The following is a 19,904-nucleotide window of genomic DNA, read 5'->3' on the forward strand; positions in this document are numbered from 1 at the left end:
CTATCTTAAGCATGTCTAGGTCCATTTACACTCTTGAACACTATGAGTTACTTCATTACGTAAGTCATAGTTTATTATGCTTTGAACACTATGAGATATTTCTCAAGCATGTCTTAGTTCACAATGCTTTGAACACTATGAGATGTTTCTCAAGCATGTCTTAGTTCATTATGCTTTGAACACTATGAGATGTTTCTCAAGCATGTCTTAGTTCATTATGCTTTAAACACTATGAGATATTTCTCAAGCATGTCTTAGTTTATTGTATATGAAGATTGCTACTTGAAACCTTGACTCAACTAAGGGAAGGATACTATCTCATGAGACCTAACTTTGGAAAAATCCACATTCTACTATGTAAGAGTTTCCTCTTTAACTTGGATAGTCTTCACATCAACTATGTGTGGTTCTCCTTTTTACTTGGATCCCATACCCTTTCTTGTGTGACACTCTTTCTCATTGTCAATATCCACTTGGAGCCAAGCATACACCCCAAGATTTACTTGTTAAGACTTGCTTACCACATATATCTCATGGAAGGATGTCTTTTACAATCAATCCATATTTAAGTGATTCTATCACTTCAACATTCAAGCATAAGGTAGTTTAGGTGAGTATAGGCCTTTCACCATCATTCTATCTATTAGACTTCTATTGTCTTTTACAATTTACTCTCAAAGCCTTTACATCAATAGTTGTTCACATTAGATTCATACTAAAGCCTTAGATATCATGATCACAACCCTTACTCTCGAGGTTACTTCTTAAATATCTTCTTTATACTTAAACTTCAAGGTTTTTTTAATCATATCCTCATTACTAGGTGATTCTAGTCATAATGGATCATATAGGTTCAATTCTAACTTCATAAGTCAATATCCTTTTTATTTAATCAAGTCTAGTTCAATTCATAATTAGAAGATCCTAACTTTGATCAATTACTATACAAGACATTGATTTAGAAAGATCACCCTGAACCTTCAACTTTGCCTCTAATGACATCAATCCAGAAACATCACATTCATTAATTTAGATTATGATTTACCATAGAATTCACATAAAATCGTCATAATATCAATAAAAAACTAAATTCAATCATAAGTGGGTGATATCCGATAGATTGGAATCATATCCAAACCGTACCCACAATGCAAGCACAACCCTAACTAGAATTTGGGTTTTTGAGTTTTAATTGGAGGAAAACCAAGGGGGCTCCATGGGGAAAAACACATGGATGAATAAGATTCACATAGCTTTAATCAAAGCTTGAATCAATGGAGAAAATCGCCCTAAGCTTCTGTCCCGACTCTCTCCCTTCTTTTTCTTTTTCTTTTCTTTGCTCCTAGAGAGAGAGAATTTCTTGAGAGTAATTTGGATTCTTTTGGTGAATGAGTTAAATGATTAGTTTAAGGTCCATTAAGATTATATAGGTGGTTAAATAACCTATTATACGACCTACATTAACCCTAAATTAATAATTAACTTAACCCCTAAACATTCAACTAAAACTAAAAGCTAAAAAGCTGTCATGACTCACGCCCACCCCATCCACGGACCGTGGATGGGACTACTGTCTGTAGTTTGGTATCGTGGTAGGGGTGTGAGGCCTAAATATTGCAGGCAACTCAGTCATTGACCCACATACATGACCTACAGGGCGTGGACTAATCTACAGGCCGTATATGGCCATACCTAGGTCACAATTGAAAAACGGTTTATTGTGGACTTTTTTGGGGACTATTTTCAAGGACCCCTTGGGTGGTCCGTGGGGGTCGTATCTGGATGTTTAACCCCTAAAAATCCTATTCTAATTACAGAAATCATTTTCGCGACTTTTGAACCTCATACTATACTCCAAAACTCCATTACAAGACTCTAGAACTCACTAGTTTAACTTACTAAATTCTGGGGTGTTACATAACTGGTCCACATGGCAGGTGAACGGGATCATATTCACCTTTTTATATGTTTCAAATAATTTCAGGGGATACTATCCTAACCTTAACTGGTATAATGATCATTTAATCATGAGAACAAGCAAGACAAGAGAATTCTTCAACTAAAAATTATTTTTTAAACATATAGTCACGTGAATTCTCAATTTCTTTTGCATCATATTTGAACTTGAATATCCAACAAGTTATACAACTGATATTCATTCTAGTAGACTTATATTTTACTTTTTCATGTGATTCTATTATTATGCCCATATTTATATACAAGAAACAAGAGAAAAAATGAGTAATCTTATACATAAAATGTAACACCCCAGAAATTTTTTCGAAATAAGACTCGAACCATTCTTCGTAGTGAGTAAGTTTTTGCTAAGATATTTAAAATTTCTGTAGTATTAAGTTCACGTAACTAGATGTATCACCTTGAGCTCTTAAAAGAACTAAATTGGAAATAAAAAAATCTGAAATTTGGAGAGTTATGTTAAGTATGAGTTTTGGGTCAACTTCAAATGACCATAACTCTTTGCACGCGATGACTTAAGTGTTATACAACATACCTTAGAAAATATATTTTAATTATCTTTCCAATGCCGCTGAGATTGCTAAGTTTTGCTTTCAGATGAGTGAGATATGAACCTTTTGAAGTTAAGTTGTCCGGTTAAGGAAAGTTAGCTGAAAAATAGTAAGGGGTATTTTGGTGTTTTTCTTACTCAATCAGATTTTATTTACTTTTAGTAATAATTTGGCTTTATAATCCTATTATCTTCAGTTTTATAATCCTAGTATACACCTAGGATTTTAGTTGCGAGTTCAAGAAGAGAAAAAAAGAGAAAAGAGGAGAGGATCAAGTGTTCGTCGAGATTCTTGTGTGATGTCGTGAATTTTCACCATGGTTTTGATACCTAAAAGGTGTGTAATCTATAGTGTTGGATTATTTCACCCATACGCCAATCATGTTATTTTCGGCGAGATTTTCATTCTTGAAGTTGAAAGAAAAGAGTTCTTGATAGGTGTTCTTGAAGTTCATTCTAAGTCTTGTTGTGTAGGGGATTTGATGATTTCTTAAGTTGAAATTGAGTAATTTGAGTTTTTTTCAGTATATTAGAGTTTAATTAAGTTAACTAATCGAATCAAAGTGATTGGTAAAGAAACTGTTCGATTCTAGGCGAGTTAGGGTGAGAAAATAAGCAAGAAAATTCGTCAGATTTTCTGGGTTGGGGCCTGGATCAATGCACCAGCGAGAGCACCCAAACCCTACTCTGAAGTTTAGGGGCTGGTGCCACGCGCCACCTATAGCGCCAGGGTCGCTGCCCCATTCAGTTTGTCTTCGATTGCTCTGTTTGAGTTTGTTTAAAGTGCACCTTCACTCCTTTTTGATTCTAACTAATCTAAGCTACTTCTAAACACCTAAAATAATTCCTAACATGATAATAACCTTGAATTCATAATTCAAATTCAAGGTAGAGTTGATATTTAAGTTTTGAGAATCATTCTGAACGTTCTAAGATGTCCTTTTGAATCCTTTTGAGGAGTTTTCTACAACTTCAAGTAACTTGTTAAAGACTCAAACAAGTGAGTATAAGAGTGAAGATTATGTATTCATGAGTCTAAAGTATCACCTAGATCCTTAATGTTATGAATCATTCTTGAATTCATGATTCATATTCAAGATAAAGTTAAGAGTAGAGCTCAAGAAAGTCTTTAAGTTCAAGTGTGTATCCTTTGAGATCAACTATCAATTTGAAATAAGTTTTGAGGAAGTAAGTATGAGAATGAGATGATTTATATACCTGATTTTCTTATTAATGTTTTGACCCTTGAGTCAAGTTGTTCATCCTTATAACTCATGCATGAACTCCATTAGTTGAGTATCTTTGAAAGGAGTGGTATCTTCAAGTTCTAAGTCTTAAGTATTGAGTTTTTAACCAATTTGAGAATATATTCCTAATAAGGGGAATATTACATGTTACCCATGAAGTTTTTGAGTGAGTAGTTCATGACCATAATTCCCCATGAACCCTATAAGTCGAGCAGTCTTGAGACGAGGAGTATCTTCGAGTCTTTGAGTTGAATTGTTCATGCTCATAATTCAACATGAACCCTCTGAGTCCAACATCTTGAACTGAGTAGCATTATTGAAGTTCTTAAGTTCCAAGTATTGAGTCCTATATATGGTTATTGAAAACCTTGCATAGAGTGTTCACGTCCATAATTCGGCATGAACCTTATTTTAAGAAGACTTTTTACCAATGTTTTAACTTTGTTTTAAGACTTGAGTTTTGAGTTGAATAAAGAATAAAGAGTAAAGTTGAAGTTCATTTCTTCAAAAGTATATGGGGACTAAGTATTATCAAAGAGATATAAAATGCTTTCACATTTAAATAAGAATGGAAACTAATATTTCTAAACAACCTTTGAGCTAGTTTTCATAAAAGATTAATAGCTTTCTAAATGAATCAAGAAGGGAAACTGAGATTTCCAATATAGTATTTGAGCTAAGTTTTTGAGCACTAATATCAAATCACACAAGAAGTATGTTTTTAGAACATACGAGCTAGTATATTTTGGGAGTAGTATTGAGCACCAAATTGGGGACTAGCATGAGTTCAGATAATTCACGTCTCCATAAAACCATGTAGCCACCATGTGTAGAAAAAGGTCATACATTTTAGATGAATCCTTTTTCACAATAGACTAATGGATCCACTTAGTAGTTCAGGTTCTATACCGATAGCAAAGTATAGGACGGTCCTTGGCAACGTGAGGTAAAATGTTGTACCATCACTTAGGCTCATAGTGATGGTTATCGGTTAGAGAATCTCCCGTAAAAGTTATATTACATTATTATATAAGTAAAGTTGAGATTGTTATTGCATTTATTTAACGAACTAATTGTTGTTAATTTTTTAATAAGGCTTTCTATATATTGCATGAATATTCTTGTTTTATATTAAAGTTGAGTATCGAGTCGAATATCATATTTTAATTGAGTTGAGTATATAATCTCTGAGTTGAGTATCTTGTCCTTGAGTAGTTCTTAGTTGATTAAGTTTGAGTATCCTTGAGTATTCCTTGAGTTGAGCAAGTTTGAAAAGAGGTAAGTATGATTTCATTTTTATCAAGTTCAAGCTTATGTGATGCTTTAAAATTCCTCTTATATGCTCGTACATTCTACGTACTGAGCCATTTGGTCTGCATCTTCTCATGATGCAGACACAGGTATTCAGGATCATCAACAGGAGCTTCATTGATACATCCGAGAGTTTGAGTTAGCTATGATGGACCTCCTTGCTTCCGGAGGATTTCATTTACATTAAATTTGTATCAGTTTTTAGGATGTCATGAGTCTTGTCCTGAATTCCATCTTCATCAATTAGAAGTTTCATAGATAGTCACTATTGTTGAGAAGTCTCTATCTTTTATTTATCAAATGTGTTAAAGACTTAAGTTGTGTATTTTATGGCGAGTTGAATATATAAATTTTATTCAAAGTTAATCTTTTAAGTTAAAGAATTGTATTGAGTTATTGATTTTTATTCAGTTTTTAAGCTTTTGCATGCTTAAGTTAGTCTTCCGCTTGTAGTTAGTCAGAATGAGGGTTCTCTAGTGGACCATCAATAATTCTTGAGTGTCAGTCAATTCCACTGTATTGACTCGGGTCATGACATAAATATTTATAGCTCACTTCGATTGTAGTAATATGAAGATACTAAATTTTTTCATACTTTATAGTATCAATATATTTTGTAAAAAATCTTTTACAATTTCATTTCTCCTGATAGTAACAAATTAGTGTTTTCAAAACTCTCAATTAATTTTATGTACTACCAGAAATTTTACAACACCATTCTTATGGTGACCATCTCATTCGAGGAAAAAGTTATTAGTATTATCATGGTTAAAATTATTACATGGAAGATTTATTTGTTGACAACTAATGACAAATTTGTGTTGTCACACAACAATATTTATTTTGATTATGACCACAATCTTTATAGGAAAGAATTATTTTCTTCATTTGTCTTTCAAAAGTTCATAACAAAACATACCACAATATTTTTATCCTACTAAAAGTATATGATCAAATGACCATTTATGTCAAAATACTTATTTTCAATCTCTCAACCCTTAGGTGCCACATATTATCCAAATGTACATAACATGTCTTTATCCATAAGACCACAAGTCATATTTTCTTCAAGAATTGGACCATAACTATTTTACATGCTCAATAAGTTTTTTATTAGAAACTCATTTTCATCCTTTGGTAATATTAAAGTTATTTGACCTACCTCAACATTACTTAAAAGGTTAATTGTGTTTACTAGACTGTTTTAGGAAAAATAATGCATGCATTAATCTTGTGTATTATGAGTACCCTTTTTAGTTATCTTTTCAAACCTATATATAATAGCGCAAACATTAGTTATACACTCTATTGTGTATTAAGGTGTGTATTGCTAATACCATGGATTTATAGGTATTAGAAAAACAATGATTTTAGTGTATGCATTAACATGATTAAAGACCCAATTGCCCCTAAATTTTTTTTTTTACATCTTTTCTACCATAATAGTGGAGTGTACCTTTGTAAATTAATTTTTTGATGCAATCCATGCTACTTTTTATGCATCATACCAAATAATGCATAAAAATAATCTATGTATCACTAATGCGAACATAATTAATACATGGATTACTAATGCAAGCATTACTAATACACTCTATTTAGCATTATTCGTAAACACTCTATCAAATGACCGAAATGTACCACCACTTTGTATTCCTTTATGTTGACTGAGGATTTATAAAACTTTTCTAATTGGATTGAACCTACAATAATGTGCCCAATAAGCTTTCACACCACTTTGATGACCAAACATTACTTTCACATTTGTAGAACAATCTTTAGAACTCATAATATTCTTCCTTTTAATTACCACAATGATGACCATTAAAATCTTATCATTTTAATATTCATACATCCAATCACTGCTATAATATTCACATAAGAGAATGGAAAAATTAAGTAGAGGGACTTCATGACATTCAGTCAAAAGTTTACAATTTTATGTTAGTCATCATCATATTATCACTATAGTGCATTAAGACTTAATCCAATGTCTTACACACAGGCATCTATGGTTATAAATAAATGGAACTTCAACCCAACTTCTTATATCATGATTCATGGTGCACTGAGACTTTAAATCGATGTATTGCCTACTTGGAGCGATGAAACTTGGATTCACTATTTTACCCACAAATAAATTCTTGATAAAAGAAATGCATTTACCAAAAAATAAATATTAAAAATCATAAATATAATCTGAATTTGACTTGAAATAGAAGAAAAATGAATAAAATTAACGAATTAAAATAACATGTTGAAATCATATAAAATTCTCAAGTTAAAATAAATCAAAATTATTTTAGCACTCCTTCTCAATATTGTTACAAAGATTAACATAATTTACGAGCCATTTTAAAATAACCACAAAACAAACTATATAAGTACAAATATTATATATTAATAACTCAAGTAAATGTTTAGATAACGAAAAATAAAGAGGTACAAAAGTAACCAATCATTATGATCCAATCAATATGTATCTAAACATAACCCAATAACTGTTTTTTTTAACTTGAAAAAATTACATACCTTATCTTTACCTTTTTCTTATCATGGGTGGAAAAAATCAAGTTGAAACTTAATTTGAAAAATTGGAAAATCGTGTTGATAACGTGTTGTAAAATTAAAGTTTAATAAGACAAGAAATATAGAAGATGAAAACAATAGAAATATGAAGACAAGAGATGAGAGAATTTCTTATTCTTCCAAGTATTCAAGTGTTCACCGAATCTTCAAGTCTATACAATATGAAGCTTTATGTCTCTACTTATAATGTAACATGAGTCATACAAAATATTAGTCATAAGCATGACATTAAACAAGATTATAACGGATGAGGTTATGGAGGTGAAAGATTACAAATATTTTCACATGAATGTTATATGCTTTGAACATCTTTACAACACAACGGTGAAAAAATAAATGAAACGTTGTGTTGCACTGATGATCAATGTTTTTTCAACGATGAACATGTCGCTAACACTCCTTTGTTTTAACATCTGCCAAAAAAAGAAGAAGTAAAACATAAGTAGCAATTCAGACATTGAAATTCAAAAGTAAAATAGACAAACAAATAAGAGATCATGAAACAATTACCAGTTTTAATATGATTTTAAAATATAAAATAAAGTTAAAAGTATTTCATTCGAAGTTCAACTCGAACTATTTTGAGGTAGAGATTTTCCAGTTCCTTTCAAGAGTCACTCTTGTTTCACCCTTGGCATTCAGTGATCCGATTAGAGCATCAAGTTGTTACAAGAAAAGTTAGGACATCATCACAACATAATAAAAGACCATAACAAAGAATGTGTTTTAGCATCTATACCTCTTTCTTGTAAGAATAATTTCCCCACTGGATGAAATCTGAGCTCTCAACAAATATTCTTTCATGATGAAAAAAATAATATATTTATAATTTGTCCTTTCCCAATAAATTGATATGTATTACTCTTTTATCTATTTTTCATTCAAGATATTCTTTATGCAATATACAGACACACAATGAACGCATTTTTAACAAATATAAGTAAAAAAAAGCATTTATGTTGAGTCATAATGTGAAGACATTTCAACAGACATTTAGGTAAGAAAACTTCAATATGTTATAATAACATAACGTGTTTGTTGTGAAAAAAGGACCACCATCGAGCTAGATAGAGAGAACAGAGGGTACTCACCCCTTGATTCATACTCGTGTTTACAAGATATTCCTTAATCTCATCCTTCCTCATCTCGTAAGAAGCAAACTTGTTGTCAATATTCCTCATTTTCAATGTTTCCTCCCCTTCATCCTTCATTAATTTATCATAAGAAATCTTAAGGAAGCATTTATCTTTGTCAAAATTCATCTTTGACGTCAACCTCTCTCTTCTCAGTATTTTTAAATGAGGACATTATTGCTTCACTTCGAAACTTGCACCACATTCGACACCCCTAAACATCACTAATCTTGATACTTCAGCCAAGCGAAGCACATAAAAGGTGAAAGAGAGATGATTTTTTTCTTTAATTAAGAGAAACCTTATTCCAGTGCTATTTTTGCAACACAAAGTCAACTTACCTTTCACAAACTATCAATGAAAGTGATAAAAAAATGGACATCACATATTGATATGACATCAATTGCTTTTCTTTTTAACTCTTTTGATTCCTCCGGATCAAATAGGAGGAGGTTCCTTTAGAATCTTCTCTTGTCAATGACGCAAAATAAAATGTGAATGAAAGGGAAGCCAAAAACGAGTATCTAGTCATATCACCTTTGAATCGAGAAGCTCTCAATTGACAATAGTCATATCACCTTTGAATGTTTCAATTGACAGATCCATCTCTCAATTGTGAGTTAATTAAACTATTAAAACTCCAATTTTAAACCTTAAGATAAAATATTAGTATCTTTACCTCATGCAATGAAGAAGAATGACGGAAGTAAAAGACAATGAGGCAATGTGAACTATAAGAGATCCTGAAATTGAAAATTCAAAAAACCAAACTCAGTTGAATGTAGATGAACACTATGGAATATGACCAGGAATTAAAAAGTGTGGCACGTTTGTAATATATGTTTGCTAATTACAGGAACCAAAACTATCTAACGTTCAAAAAAATTGCATCATTTAATCTACCACATAATTATTAACCTCAACTTTTATCATATGAAGTGTAGATATTCAATTATTATACATAGAGACATACTATGAGATGGAAAAAGTAATTTTTCATCAAAATATATATGATGGTCTGTATATGTTAACTATCTAAATAGTTATTCAATTTTTGTAGGAAACAAATTTTTACATTGTGTTTTGATAGATATCAATATGCATTAACACAATTCTAAGAGCCTGTTAGACCCGCAAACTACTTGATCTAACTACGTCAGAAATGTCAAGGACTTGGGCATTGGTCTTGACATGGATGAGGGCAAAACAGTGCAACACAAGTTCAAGGTGCTTGGGTGTTGGCAAGGCAGCTTGAATGTGCATGGCTTACGTGCGGGCTAAGGGCATTGATAAGACAGCATGTTGACTTGATAAGTCAAGGCTGTGAAGACTTGACAATGCCAAGAACAAAGGCAGTTCACCCGAATTGGTGAAATAAAACTAAGTGTTGGAAGAAAGCTAAAATATTCTAAGTGTTGGAAGCTGGCAGAAATATTCTAAGTGTTGGAATGAAGCCTGAAATATTCTAAATGTTAGAATATTAGTATTTAGTGTAGATAAGAATGTAATTTGAATTAGATTCTGTCTGTTAGAAATATAGCTGTTGGAAAGTAAGTTTTGAACCCTGTGATGACAAGTGTCGGACAGGCGTCATTTGTAATTGCCGCATGTAACTGCCATTGTGCAGAAATTTTGTTTAAAGGTGGAAATTCGTCTAAGGCTTAGACAAGGTGTTTTTATCCTTAGACTAATTCGTGAAGCCTTCCTTTGTATTAATTACAGATTAATAAAAGTTGGGACAGATTCCTGTAAATTCTGCTTGCTGTTTGGCTTTGCTGTTTAAGTATTTCTATACTTAGTCAATTTCATGGGCGTAAGTAGGCTGAGTGTTACAGACGTTTGCAACACTGCCTAGAGTGGTGTGCGATAAAAATAAATCGACCCTCTTTCAATTGGTATCAGAGCACGGTTAAACGATGGTGAAGAACGCAGGACTGTGGGAACTAGCACGAAAAATTGAATCCTTCGTTGGGGTTTACTGAGGATATTTTGGGAGACCCTACGTTTGTGGATTTATATACACAAATCATTGATTTGAGACTTGACACTGAGAAAGTTCAGGGGGAGATTGGTGGATATCGACAAAATGTTGATAATCATATCACCAAAATCTTGGATTTTCGTACCACAACTACGCAAAAACTTGAGGGACTACAGAAAGAAAATGAGAACCTTTGTGCAGAGCTCGTTGTATTGTGTTGGGCTGTGGCTACTTTGAGTTCAAGTCGTGTGGAATCATCTAAGGTTAAAATTCCAGAACCTAAGGCCTTTAGTGGCGCAAGAAGTGCTAAGGAACTGGAAAATTTCATTTGGGATATGGAACAGTATTTCACTGCTGCAAGGGTGCCTGACGCCGACAAGTTAAATATTACCACAATGTACTTGACGGGTGATGCTAAACTTTGGTGAAGGACTCGAAATACAGATGATGTGAGTGCTGGTCGTCCTAGAATTGATACACGGGATAAGTTGATAAAAGAAATGCGTGATCAATTTCTTCCTAGCAACGCATCTTGGCTTGCAAGGGATAAATTGAAAAGGCTAAGGCAGACGGATTCGGTGCGGGAATACATAAAAGAATTTTCCTCTGTGATGTTAGACATTCAGAATATGTCTGATGAGGATAAATTACACAATTTCATTTCGAGCATGCAAGGCTGGGCTCAAAACGAACTCAGGATGCAGAATGTTAAAGATCTGCCTGGGGAAATTGCTGCTGCAGATTCGTTGGTTGATTTCCGGACGACTCGTCCTTTAACAGATGTCCCCTCCACTTCAAAAACAAAGAAAAAGAATGATAAGAAAGGGGAATGGAAAAAGGATAGTCGTAAGGACAATGCAAATGACAAAGGAAAGGCACAGATGAAGGATAGGAAAGATAGACCGAAAAATAAAGATGGTAATTCTAAGGGTTGTTGGACTTGTGGTGGTCCTCATTTGGACAAATCTTATCCAAACCGAGAAAAAGTGAATGCTTTGCTTGCTGGTAATATGAATCAAAGGGAGGAGGATGAAGAAATCGTGGCTGCAATGGCAAACCCATTGGGATTGTCCTTCAATCACATTACAGGGATTAATAATGTTGGAGAAATCTCTAGCACTTCGAATACTCATGCTTCCTAATTCATATAGAAATGAAAGTGAAAGAACAACATGTGATGGCAATGGTTGATACAGGGGCTACTCATACGTTTGTAGATGTGAAAATTGCTACAAAATTGGGGCTTAAGTTGTCTAAAAGCCCTTCCTACGTCAAAACAGTCAATGCTAAGGCACAAGCCATTGTGGGCATGGCTTATGATGTGTCTATGTCGACTGGAAGTTGGGTGGTAAAACATAACTTGATGGTGATGCCGCTTGGTAACTTTGAAATCATACTTGCGATTGATTTCCTAAGAAAATTCCAGTTTGTTCCGTTTCCTCACTTAGATGGAGTGATGGTCATGAATGGAAGCAATGCTGGATTTCTCAAAGGTGTTCATCCATTTGGGAACATTAATAAAGTTGCAAAGAAGAAAGACAAAGGAATGTTGTTGTCTGCTATGTCAATCGACAAAGGGCTGAAGAAGGGTGATGACACTATACTTGCTGCCTTAGTCGAAGTGAAACCTGATGTGAAGATGGACGTGCTTGACTGTGTTGCTGAATTTCTTAAACAGTATGCTGATGTTATGCCCCCTGAATTACCAAAGAAATTACACCGATGAGGGATATTGATAACAAGATTGAGTTGCTGCCTGGTACAGTTGCTCCTGCACAGGCTCCTTATCGTATGGCTCCTAAGGAATTGGTTGAATTATGCAAACAATTGAATGAGTTTTTGGATGCTGGACTGATTCAGCCGTCTAAGGCCCCGTATGGTGCTCCTGTTTTATTTCAAAAGAAACAGGATGAGACGATGTGAATGTGTGTAGATTACCAGGCCTGAACAAGGCAACTATAAAGAACAAGTATTTGGTTCCATTGGTGCAAGATTTGATGGACAGGTTGAGCAAGACATGTTGGTTCACAAAACTTGATCTTAGGGCAGGTTATTGGCAGGTTAGGATAGCAGAGGATGATGAACCAAAAACAACATGTATAACTAGATATGATTCATATGAATTCCTTGTAATGCCATTTCGGCTGACTAATGCCCCGGCAACATTTTGCAACTTAATGAATAATGTATTGTTTGAATATCTCGATGACTTTGTTGTTGTTTATCTAGATGATATTGTCATTTATAGTCGAACATTGGAGGAACATGTTAATCACCTAAGTTTGGTTTTGTCTCAATTGAGAAAATACACACTTTATGTCAAGATGGAAAAGTGTGAGTTTGATCAACAGGAGATAAAGTTCTTGGGGCATCTTGTTAGTAAAAACCAAGTTCGAATGGATCCTAAGAAAGTGCAAGTCATTGTTGATTGGCAGGCACCTCGTCATGTGAAGGATTTGAGGTCGTTTCTTGGCTTGGCTAACTATTACAGAAAGTTTATTGCTGGTTACTCAAAAAAGGCAGCGGCGTTGACAGATTTGTTGAAGAAAGATACAAAGTGGGTTTGGTCTGAACGATGTGATGAAGCATTTCAGAATTTGAAGAATGTTATTGCATCTGAACCTATACTCAAATTGCTTGATTTCGAGTTACCATTTGAAGTGCACACTGATGTGTCAGACAAGGCAGTTGGTGGCGTATTAGTGCAGGAAGGTCATCCAGTGGCCTTTGAAAGTAGAAAATTGAATGATGCTGAACAAAGATACTCAACACATGAAAAAGAAATGGTTGTGGTGGTACACTGTTTGCAGGTTTGGAGAGTTTATCTCTTGGGTACTCGGTTTGTAGTAAGAACTGATAATGTGGCAAATACATTTTTCAAGACACAGAAAAAGTTGAGTCCTAAACAAGCACGGTGGCAAGAATTCCTGGCGGAATATGATTTTATGTGGGAACATAAACCAGGAAAACACAACCAGGTTGCTGATGCGTTGAGTAAAAAAGAAGTGTTTGTTCCAGTATATTTAATTTCAAAACTGGAAACTGATTTCTATGATAGAATCAGGCTATGTGCTGCAAATGATTCATTGTATGTTAAATGGATGGGTCAAGTGCAAGATGGCACAATGAGACGGTATTGGATCGAGGACGATCTGCTCTATTTTAAAGGGGGGGAGAATCGTTGTACCAAATCAGGGCGGCTTGCGCAAAGACTTAATGAAAGAGGCGCATGATTCTGCTTGGGCTGGACATCCCGGTGTTAAAAGGATATTAGCCTTACGGTCTCGTGTTTATTTTTGGCCGAAAATGGAAAACGATATAGAGGCATACGTCAAGACTTGTCATGTTTGTCAAGTGGACAAGACAGAACGTAAGAAGGAAGCAGGTTTGCTGCAACCTTTGCCTGTTCATGAAAGGCCATGGCTATCAGTAAGCATGGATTTCATTTCTAGATTCCCTAAAGTAGATGGCAAAGCATCTATCATGGTGGTAGTTGACAGCTTTTCAAAATATTCTGTTTTCATTACTGCTCCTGAATTATGCTCATCTGAAGTTGCTGCTGATTTGTTCTATAAACATGTGGTTAAGTATTTTGGTGTTCCGGCTGACATTGTGAGTGATAGAGATACAAGGTTCACTGGTAGATTTTGGACAGCATTGTTCAATATGATGGGAACTGAATTAAAATTTTCTACTGCAAATCATCCACAAACAGATGGACAGACGGAAAGAATTAATCACTTGTTGGAAGAATACTTGAGACACTATGTGACAGCAAGTCAACGGAATTGGGTAACATTGTTGGACACTGCGCAATTTTTCTATAATATGCACAATTCGTCTGCAACAGAAATGAGCCCCTTTGAAATCGTGTTAGGCAGGCAGTCTATGACGCCACTAGATGTTGCCAAATCTAAAAATCAGGGAAAATGTCCAGCAGCATACAGGGTTGCAAGGGACAGACTTGAAATGTTATTTGAGGCACAAGATAGCTTGCGCAAGGCTCAGCGGCACATGAAGAAGTATGCTGATCAACATCGTCGCACAGTTGAGTTCAATGTGTGTGACAAGGTGTTGCTGAAACTTACCCCACAAATCTGGAAATAGATTGTAAGTAAGACCAGACATCGGGGTTTGATTCCTAAGTATGACGGTCCATTTGAAGTGGTGAAACGAGTGGGCGAAGTTGCTTATAGGTTGAAGCTGCCAGAAAGGTTGAAAATCCATCCCACTTTCCATGTGAGTTTCTTGAAACCTTACTTTGTAGATGCAGATGATCCGGATAGAAACAGGTCAAAGAGGGCTCCTCCATCAGTACCTACACAATATGATGCTGAAATTGAGAAGATCCTTGATCACCGGGTTTTGGGCACAAGTAAGAAAAATACTAAGACAGAATTCTTGGTTCATTGGAAAGGAAAGAGTGCAGCTGATGCAGTTTAGGAGAAGGCAAAAGACTTACGGCAGTTTGATGCTCAAATCGAGGACTACCTTCAAACAGTCTGGATGAGGACATCGAGTTCAAGTGGTGCGGGTGGTCTGTTAGACCCGCAAACTACTTGATCTAATTACGTGCAGACATGTCAAGGACTTGGGCATTGGTCTTCACATGGATGAGGGCAAAACAGTGCAACACAAGTTCAAGGTGCTTGGGTGTTGGCAAGGCAGCTTGAATGTACATGGCTTACGTGCGGGCTAAGGGCATTGGCAAGAAAGCATGTTGACTTGATTAGGCAAGGCTGTGAAGTCTTGACAATGCCAAGAACAAAGGCAGTTCACCCGAATTGGTGAAATAAAACTAAGTGTTGGAAGAAAGCTAAAATATTCTAAGTGTTGGAAGCTGGCAGAAATATTCTAAGTGTAGGAATGAAGCCTGAAATATTCCAAGTGTTAGAATATTAGTATTTCGTGTAGATAAGAATGTAATTTGAATTAGATTCCGTCTGTTAGAAATATAGATTTTGGAAAGTTAGTTTTGAACCCTGTGATGACAAGTGTCGGACAGGTGTCATTTGTAACTGGCGCATGTAACTGCCATTGTGCAAAAATTTTGTTTAAAGGTGGAAATTCGTCTAAGGTTGAGACAGGGTGTTTTTAGCCTTAGACTAATTCGTGAAGCCTTCCTTTGTATTAATTACAGATTGATAAAAGTTGGGATAGATTCTTATAAATTCTGCTTGCTATTTGGCTTTGCTATTTAAGTATTTCTATACTTAGTCAATTTCGTAGGTGTAAGTAGGTTGAGTGTTACAGACGTTTGTAACACTGCCTAGAGTGATGTGCGATAAAAATAAATCGACCCTCTTTCAGAGCCCATATGGATTGACTTAAACAAAAGTAGATTTTAAGTCAAAAATAAAAATTAAATTGAAATGATTTTTACGTCAAAAAACAAAAAGCAGAAGTACCTATGATTTCAGACTTAAGTCATTTTAAATTTATTATAAGTCATTTGTACCTTGTCAAACACTTGCTAAAATATTTTAAGCTATTTTTCACACTTGTTGAACACTTCATAACTTAATTTAAGTTATTTTTTTATTTTTCAAACACTCTCAAAAGTTAAAATCGAACACCCTCTAAATAATGTATATATGAACATGAAATATTAATGTGAGTTACTAAATCATATACAAGGTAAATTTCTACAGTTACAAAACAAAAGGTACCTAAGTTGATGGCCTTCTGATTTGTTTATTCCAAAACTACATTGAACAACTGCATATCTTTATAGATTCTCTTCTCCAACAAGGATTATTTCACTAAATCACATAGAAAGTAATTTTCATTTCATCACAAAAATAATACATATCATGAGTAAAAAATGCAGAAGTTAAGTTTACCAAGTATCTTAGGTGCATAATCTATTTAAAATTAGTAGAAGATTCATTAAATACATAATATATATGTATGGATGAATAAATATGTAAAAAGCTAAAAAGACATTCTTTAAAATGAATAGAGAACATCATAAACAATTAAAATCCCCAAAATATGCAAACACATAAATAATTTAACAATTCAATTGCATACCTAGTTAATGGCATGATATTGAGGTACTGGAATTCTGTAGCACACCAAACAAGAGAAAATTTGTTGGTATTAGAGAAGATAAAACACAGAATAAGCAAAAGCTAAAACAAGCATACAAATCCAAATAAGAAATCAACGAAAAAAGAAAGCACAAAAGTGAGTATATAGCGAAGAGATAATAATAACCTTAACAGTGCGAGTAGAAAATAATTGAACAGATAAAGCTAAAGAGGAGACGAAGCAAAAGAAAATTGGGGATGAAGATGAGAAAGTCAATAGTCGCTATTCTAATGTTGCTATGAGGACACGTAAGTCTTCAATTCAATTTTGACAGGTTAGTTTGATGTCCTTAATTTTAAATCTGAGGTATTTTATTTTTGTCTTTTTCAATATATATATATATATATATATATATATATATATATATATATATATATATATATATATATATATATATATATATATATCCAATTAACATAGAATAGGGTTTTAACAACGGCCTTCGTGGTGCGATTTCGATTCTCGTATTGTTTTTTATACCACTCAGGAGTTACAAGGAATTTAGCAATAAATGTTCATTGCTGAGTGATCGCTCGCTATCTGGCTGGAAAAGATGGTCCAATCCAGGTTGGCTTTCTCCAAGGGAAGTATTGTCCTATCCGCTAGGACTGAGCTATTTGTTTCACTAACGCACATGCCAAAGATAAGGTGGCCATATGTAAAAAGTAGTGTCGGCCATAAATAAAGTAAAAGACCATTATTATTAAAATATTTTGTCGTTTTGTATCGGCCAATTAATATAAGACCACGTGTAAAGTATGTCGGCCTTTTTCTATTGGCCAAGTTTGTAAAATTGTTGTATAAATAGAGGGCTTCTCCCTCAGTAATAAGCAAGCTACTTCCGATCAACTCTCCTCTTCATTCTCTTCTTCTTTCTTTTCTCTAAAGATCCGCTTCCACCCCTCAAATTGGTATCAGAGCCAGATAATAATCAAATAAGATATGGAAAACAAATTCGAAACAACAAATCTACAAAAATAGGTATACTCATTTATGTTCATGAGTAACTAAACTACTTTATTCCTGATAATCTCTTGTTGATTATAATTGTTTATCATGTTTTAATAATGTTCTAATAACCATCTTTAGAAAGTTTGCTACAGAAATATTCTGCGAATAGGTATGCTCAGACTATGCCATCCTAAGGTTGAAACCGATAGGCAAGAAGGCCGTTTAGGGGAGTAAACAAAGTTGAGGCGCTGTTAGGGTAACCAATCAAAAGAAGAAAACTGTAGTAGTGACCAGACGAGATGATTATTAAACCATTATTATTACATAATAAATAAGTATAATCTATTAAGAGGTTGGAAGGAATAAAATTTTAGCGAAAACATGATTAAAATGAACTCCTATTTATTAGATGATGATGTTAATTACAAGATATTAATACTCTATATATTAAAAGGTCTTAATACAGATATAAAAAGAATAATTTATGATATATTATTGACATATGAGGTAATAGAAGTAACAACTCAAGGTTGGGCTGAATTAGTTATACAAGATGATTTTTATGATAATAATTTTGATATAGACTTATATGATGATCTAGAATTATTTAGATATTAATGATAAATTATATGTACCTACAATATTAGAAAGAAACTAAGGAAAACATAGAACTACTTGAAAAATTGCTAATTGAAAATTTATACGATTATTTTACAACTAGAGAAATTGAACATTTAGAATATATTACAGAAAATGTTAAGGAAATACAAAGATTAGAACCACTTAAAGAAGAATATTATAAAAAAATATTTTCTTAAAAAACATGAAGAGTAATACAACATCAAGTAAGAAAACTAAAATAACAAAAACCAAGATAGAAAGAAAAGTGCGAAACATATGGAAAAAGTTACATAGAATATGAATTATCACAACTCACTAAAATAGGAAATGACAAGACAAATCATTTGATAGATATAACTTCAAAAACGGAATATAAATATGTTTGTTATTTGAAAAAGCAATATAAACAAAGAAATATATAAGCAACAATTGATAGAAAAAATAGATGAAAAAATACAAGAACTACAACATAGGAAAGAAAGATTAATAGAAAATATGTTAGCAGGAGTATGTAATAAATCAATATTAGTAAAGATTAATAGAAAATATGTTAGCAGGAGTATGTAATAAATCAATATTAGTACAAAGAAAAGTTATATTTATGTTAGAAATACAAATAGATCACCTTGAATATAAATTACAACATAATATAATTTATAAATTTAATGAATAAAGAAGAGTTTGCAGTAGATGAAAAGACATACGAAAATCAAGATGGATTAATGATAAAAATAATATTTTCAAACCTAGGAAGACGATATAAAAAAATAGGAAATAATTTATATTCAATGTTAGAAAAAGAAACAGCAAAATTAGAAGATAGTCTAACAGCTATGATAAGAATAACAAAAGAAAATGAAGAAATAGATAAATCAAAAGAAATTGAAAAAATAAAAATACAAGCAAAACAAGAAGTACAACATTTAGAAGAAATAAAAAAATACAAGTATAAGTGAATAAGAACAAGAATTAGCTAAGTTAAAATTATTCTATGAAATTAAACAAAAAGAAAAAGAAAGAAAAAGATAAAGAATTTGAATTAACTAATGAAATAAATGATATAAAACAAATTAAATGAAAATATTGAAGTAAATGAAATAGACGAAAATGAATCAGATATAATAAATGACCAAAACTCAGAAATGAGTGATATAAGTGAAACATATACAGAAATTTTAGAACAGATAAATAAGCCGAAAAAATTAGAAATAAATACAGGAGATATGAATCGACCCAGTACATCAAGAGTAAAAACTCCAGACAATAGTCCGAGAAATAGTCCTAGAACTAGTCCTAGATGGACACCACCAACATATTATACAGAAAATTATGAACAATCAGATAGAACGAATACAATATGGAATAGCATATTAAATAAAAAATGGACACCTAAACCAATAACTGAACAATATAATTTTTTAGATCTAGATTGTGTTACAGATATAAATAAA

General features: G+C 33.2%; 1 protein-coding gene across 8 annotated transcripts; it reads right to left on the minus strand.

The window, feature by feature from the left end:
• Positions 1 to 7,773: 7,773 nt before the first annotated feature.
• Positions 7,774 to 17,172, minus strand: LOC138337756 (uncharacterized). Of its 8 annotated transcripts, none has more exons than XR_011211162.1 (6): positions 17,008 to 17,147; positions 16,822 to 16,855; positions 16,458 to 16,550; positions 9,487 to 9,550; positions 8,414 to 8,471; positions 7,774 to 8,087 (listed from the first exon to the last, which is right to left on the minus strand). XR_011211162.1 is itself a non-coding variant. In XM_069288055.1 (6 exons), the coding sequence occupies exons 3-6, from the start codon at positions 15,025 to 15,027 to the stop codon at positions 7,986 to 7,988; spliced, it is 375 nt and encodes a 124-aa protein (XP_069144156.1). In that variant the 5' UTR covers positions 15,028 to 15,106; positions 16,822 to 16,855; positions 17,008 to 17,147; the 3' UTR covers positions 7,774 to 7,985. The 8 variants fall into 8 exon arrangements, 2 of the variants coding, with proteins under 2 accessions (XP_069144156.1, XP_069144157.1); XR_011211161.1 differs by lacking the exon at positions 8,414 to 8,471 and adding an exon at positions 8,766 to 8,879; XM_069288055.1 differs by lacking the exon at positions 16,458 to 16,550 and adding an exon at positions 14,877 to 15,106.
• Positions 17,173 to 19,904: the final 2,732 nt, after the last annotated feature.

The sequence above is a fragment of the Solanum lycopersicum genome, chromosome 8, assembly GCF_036512215.1.
Source record: "Solanum lycopersicum chromosome 8, SLM_r2.1".
NCBI lineage: Eukaryota > Viridiplantae > Streptophyta > Magnoliopsida > Solanales > Solanaceae > Solanum > Solanum lycopersicum.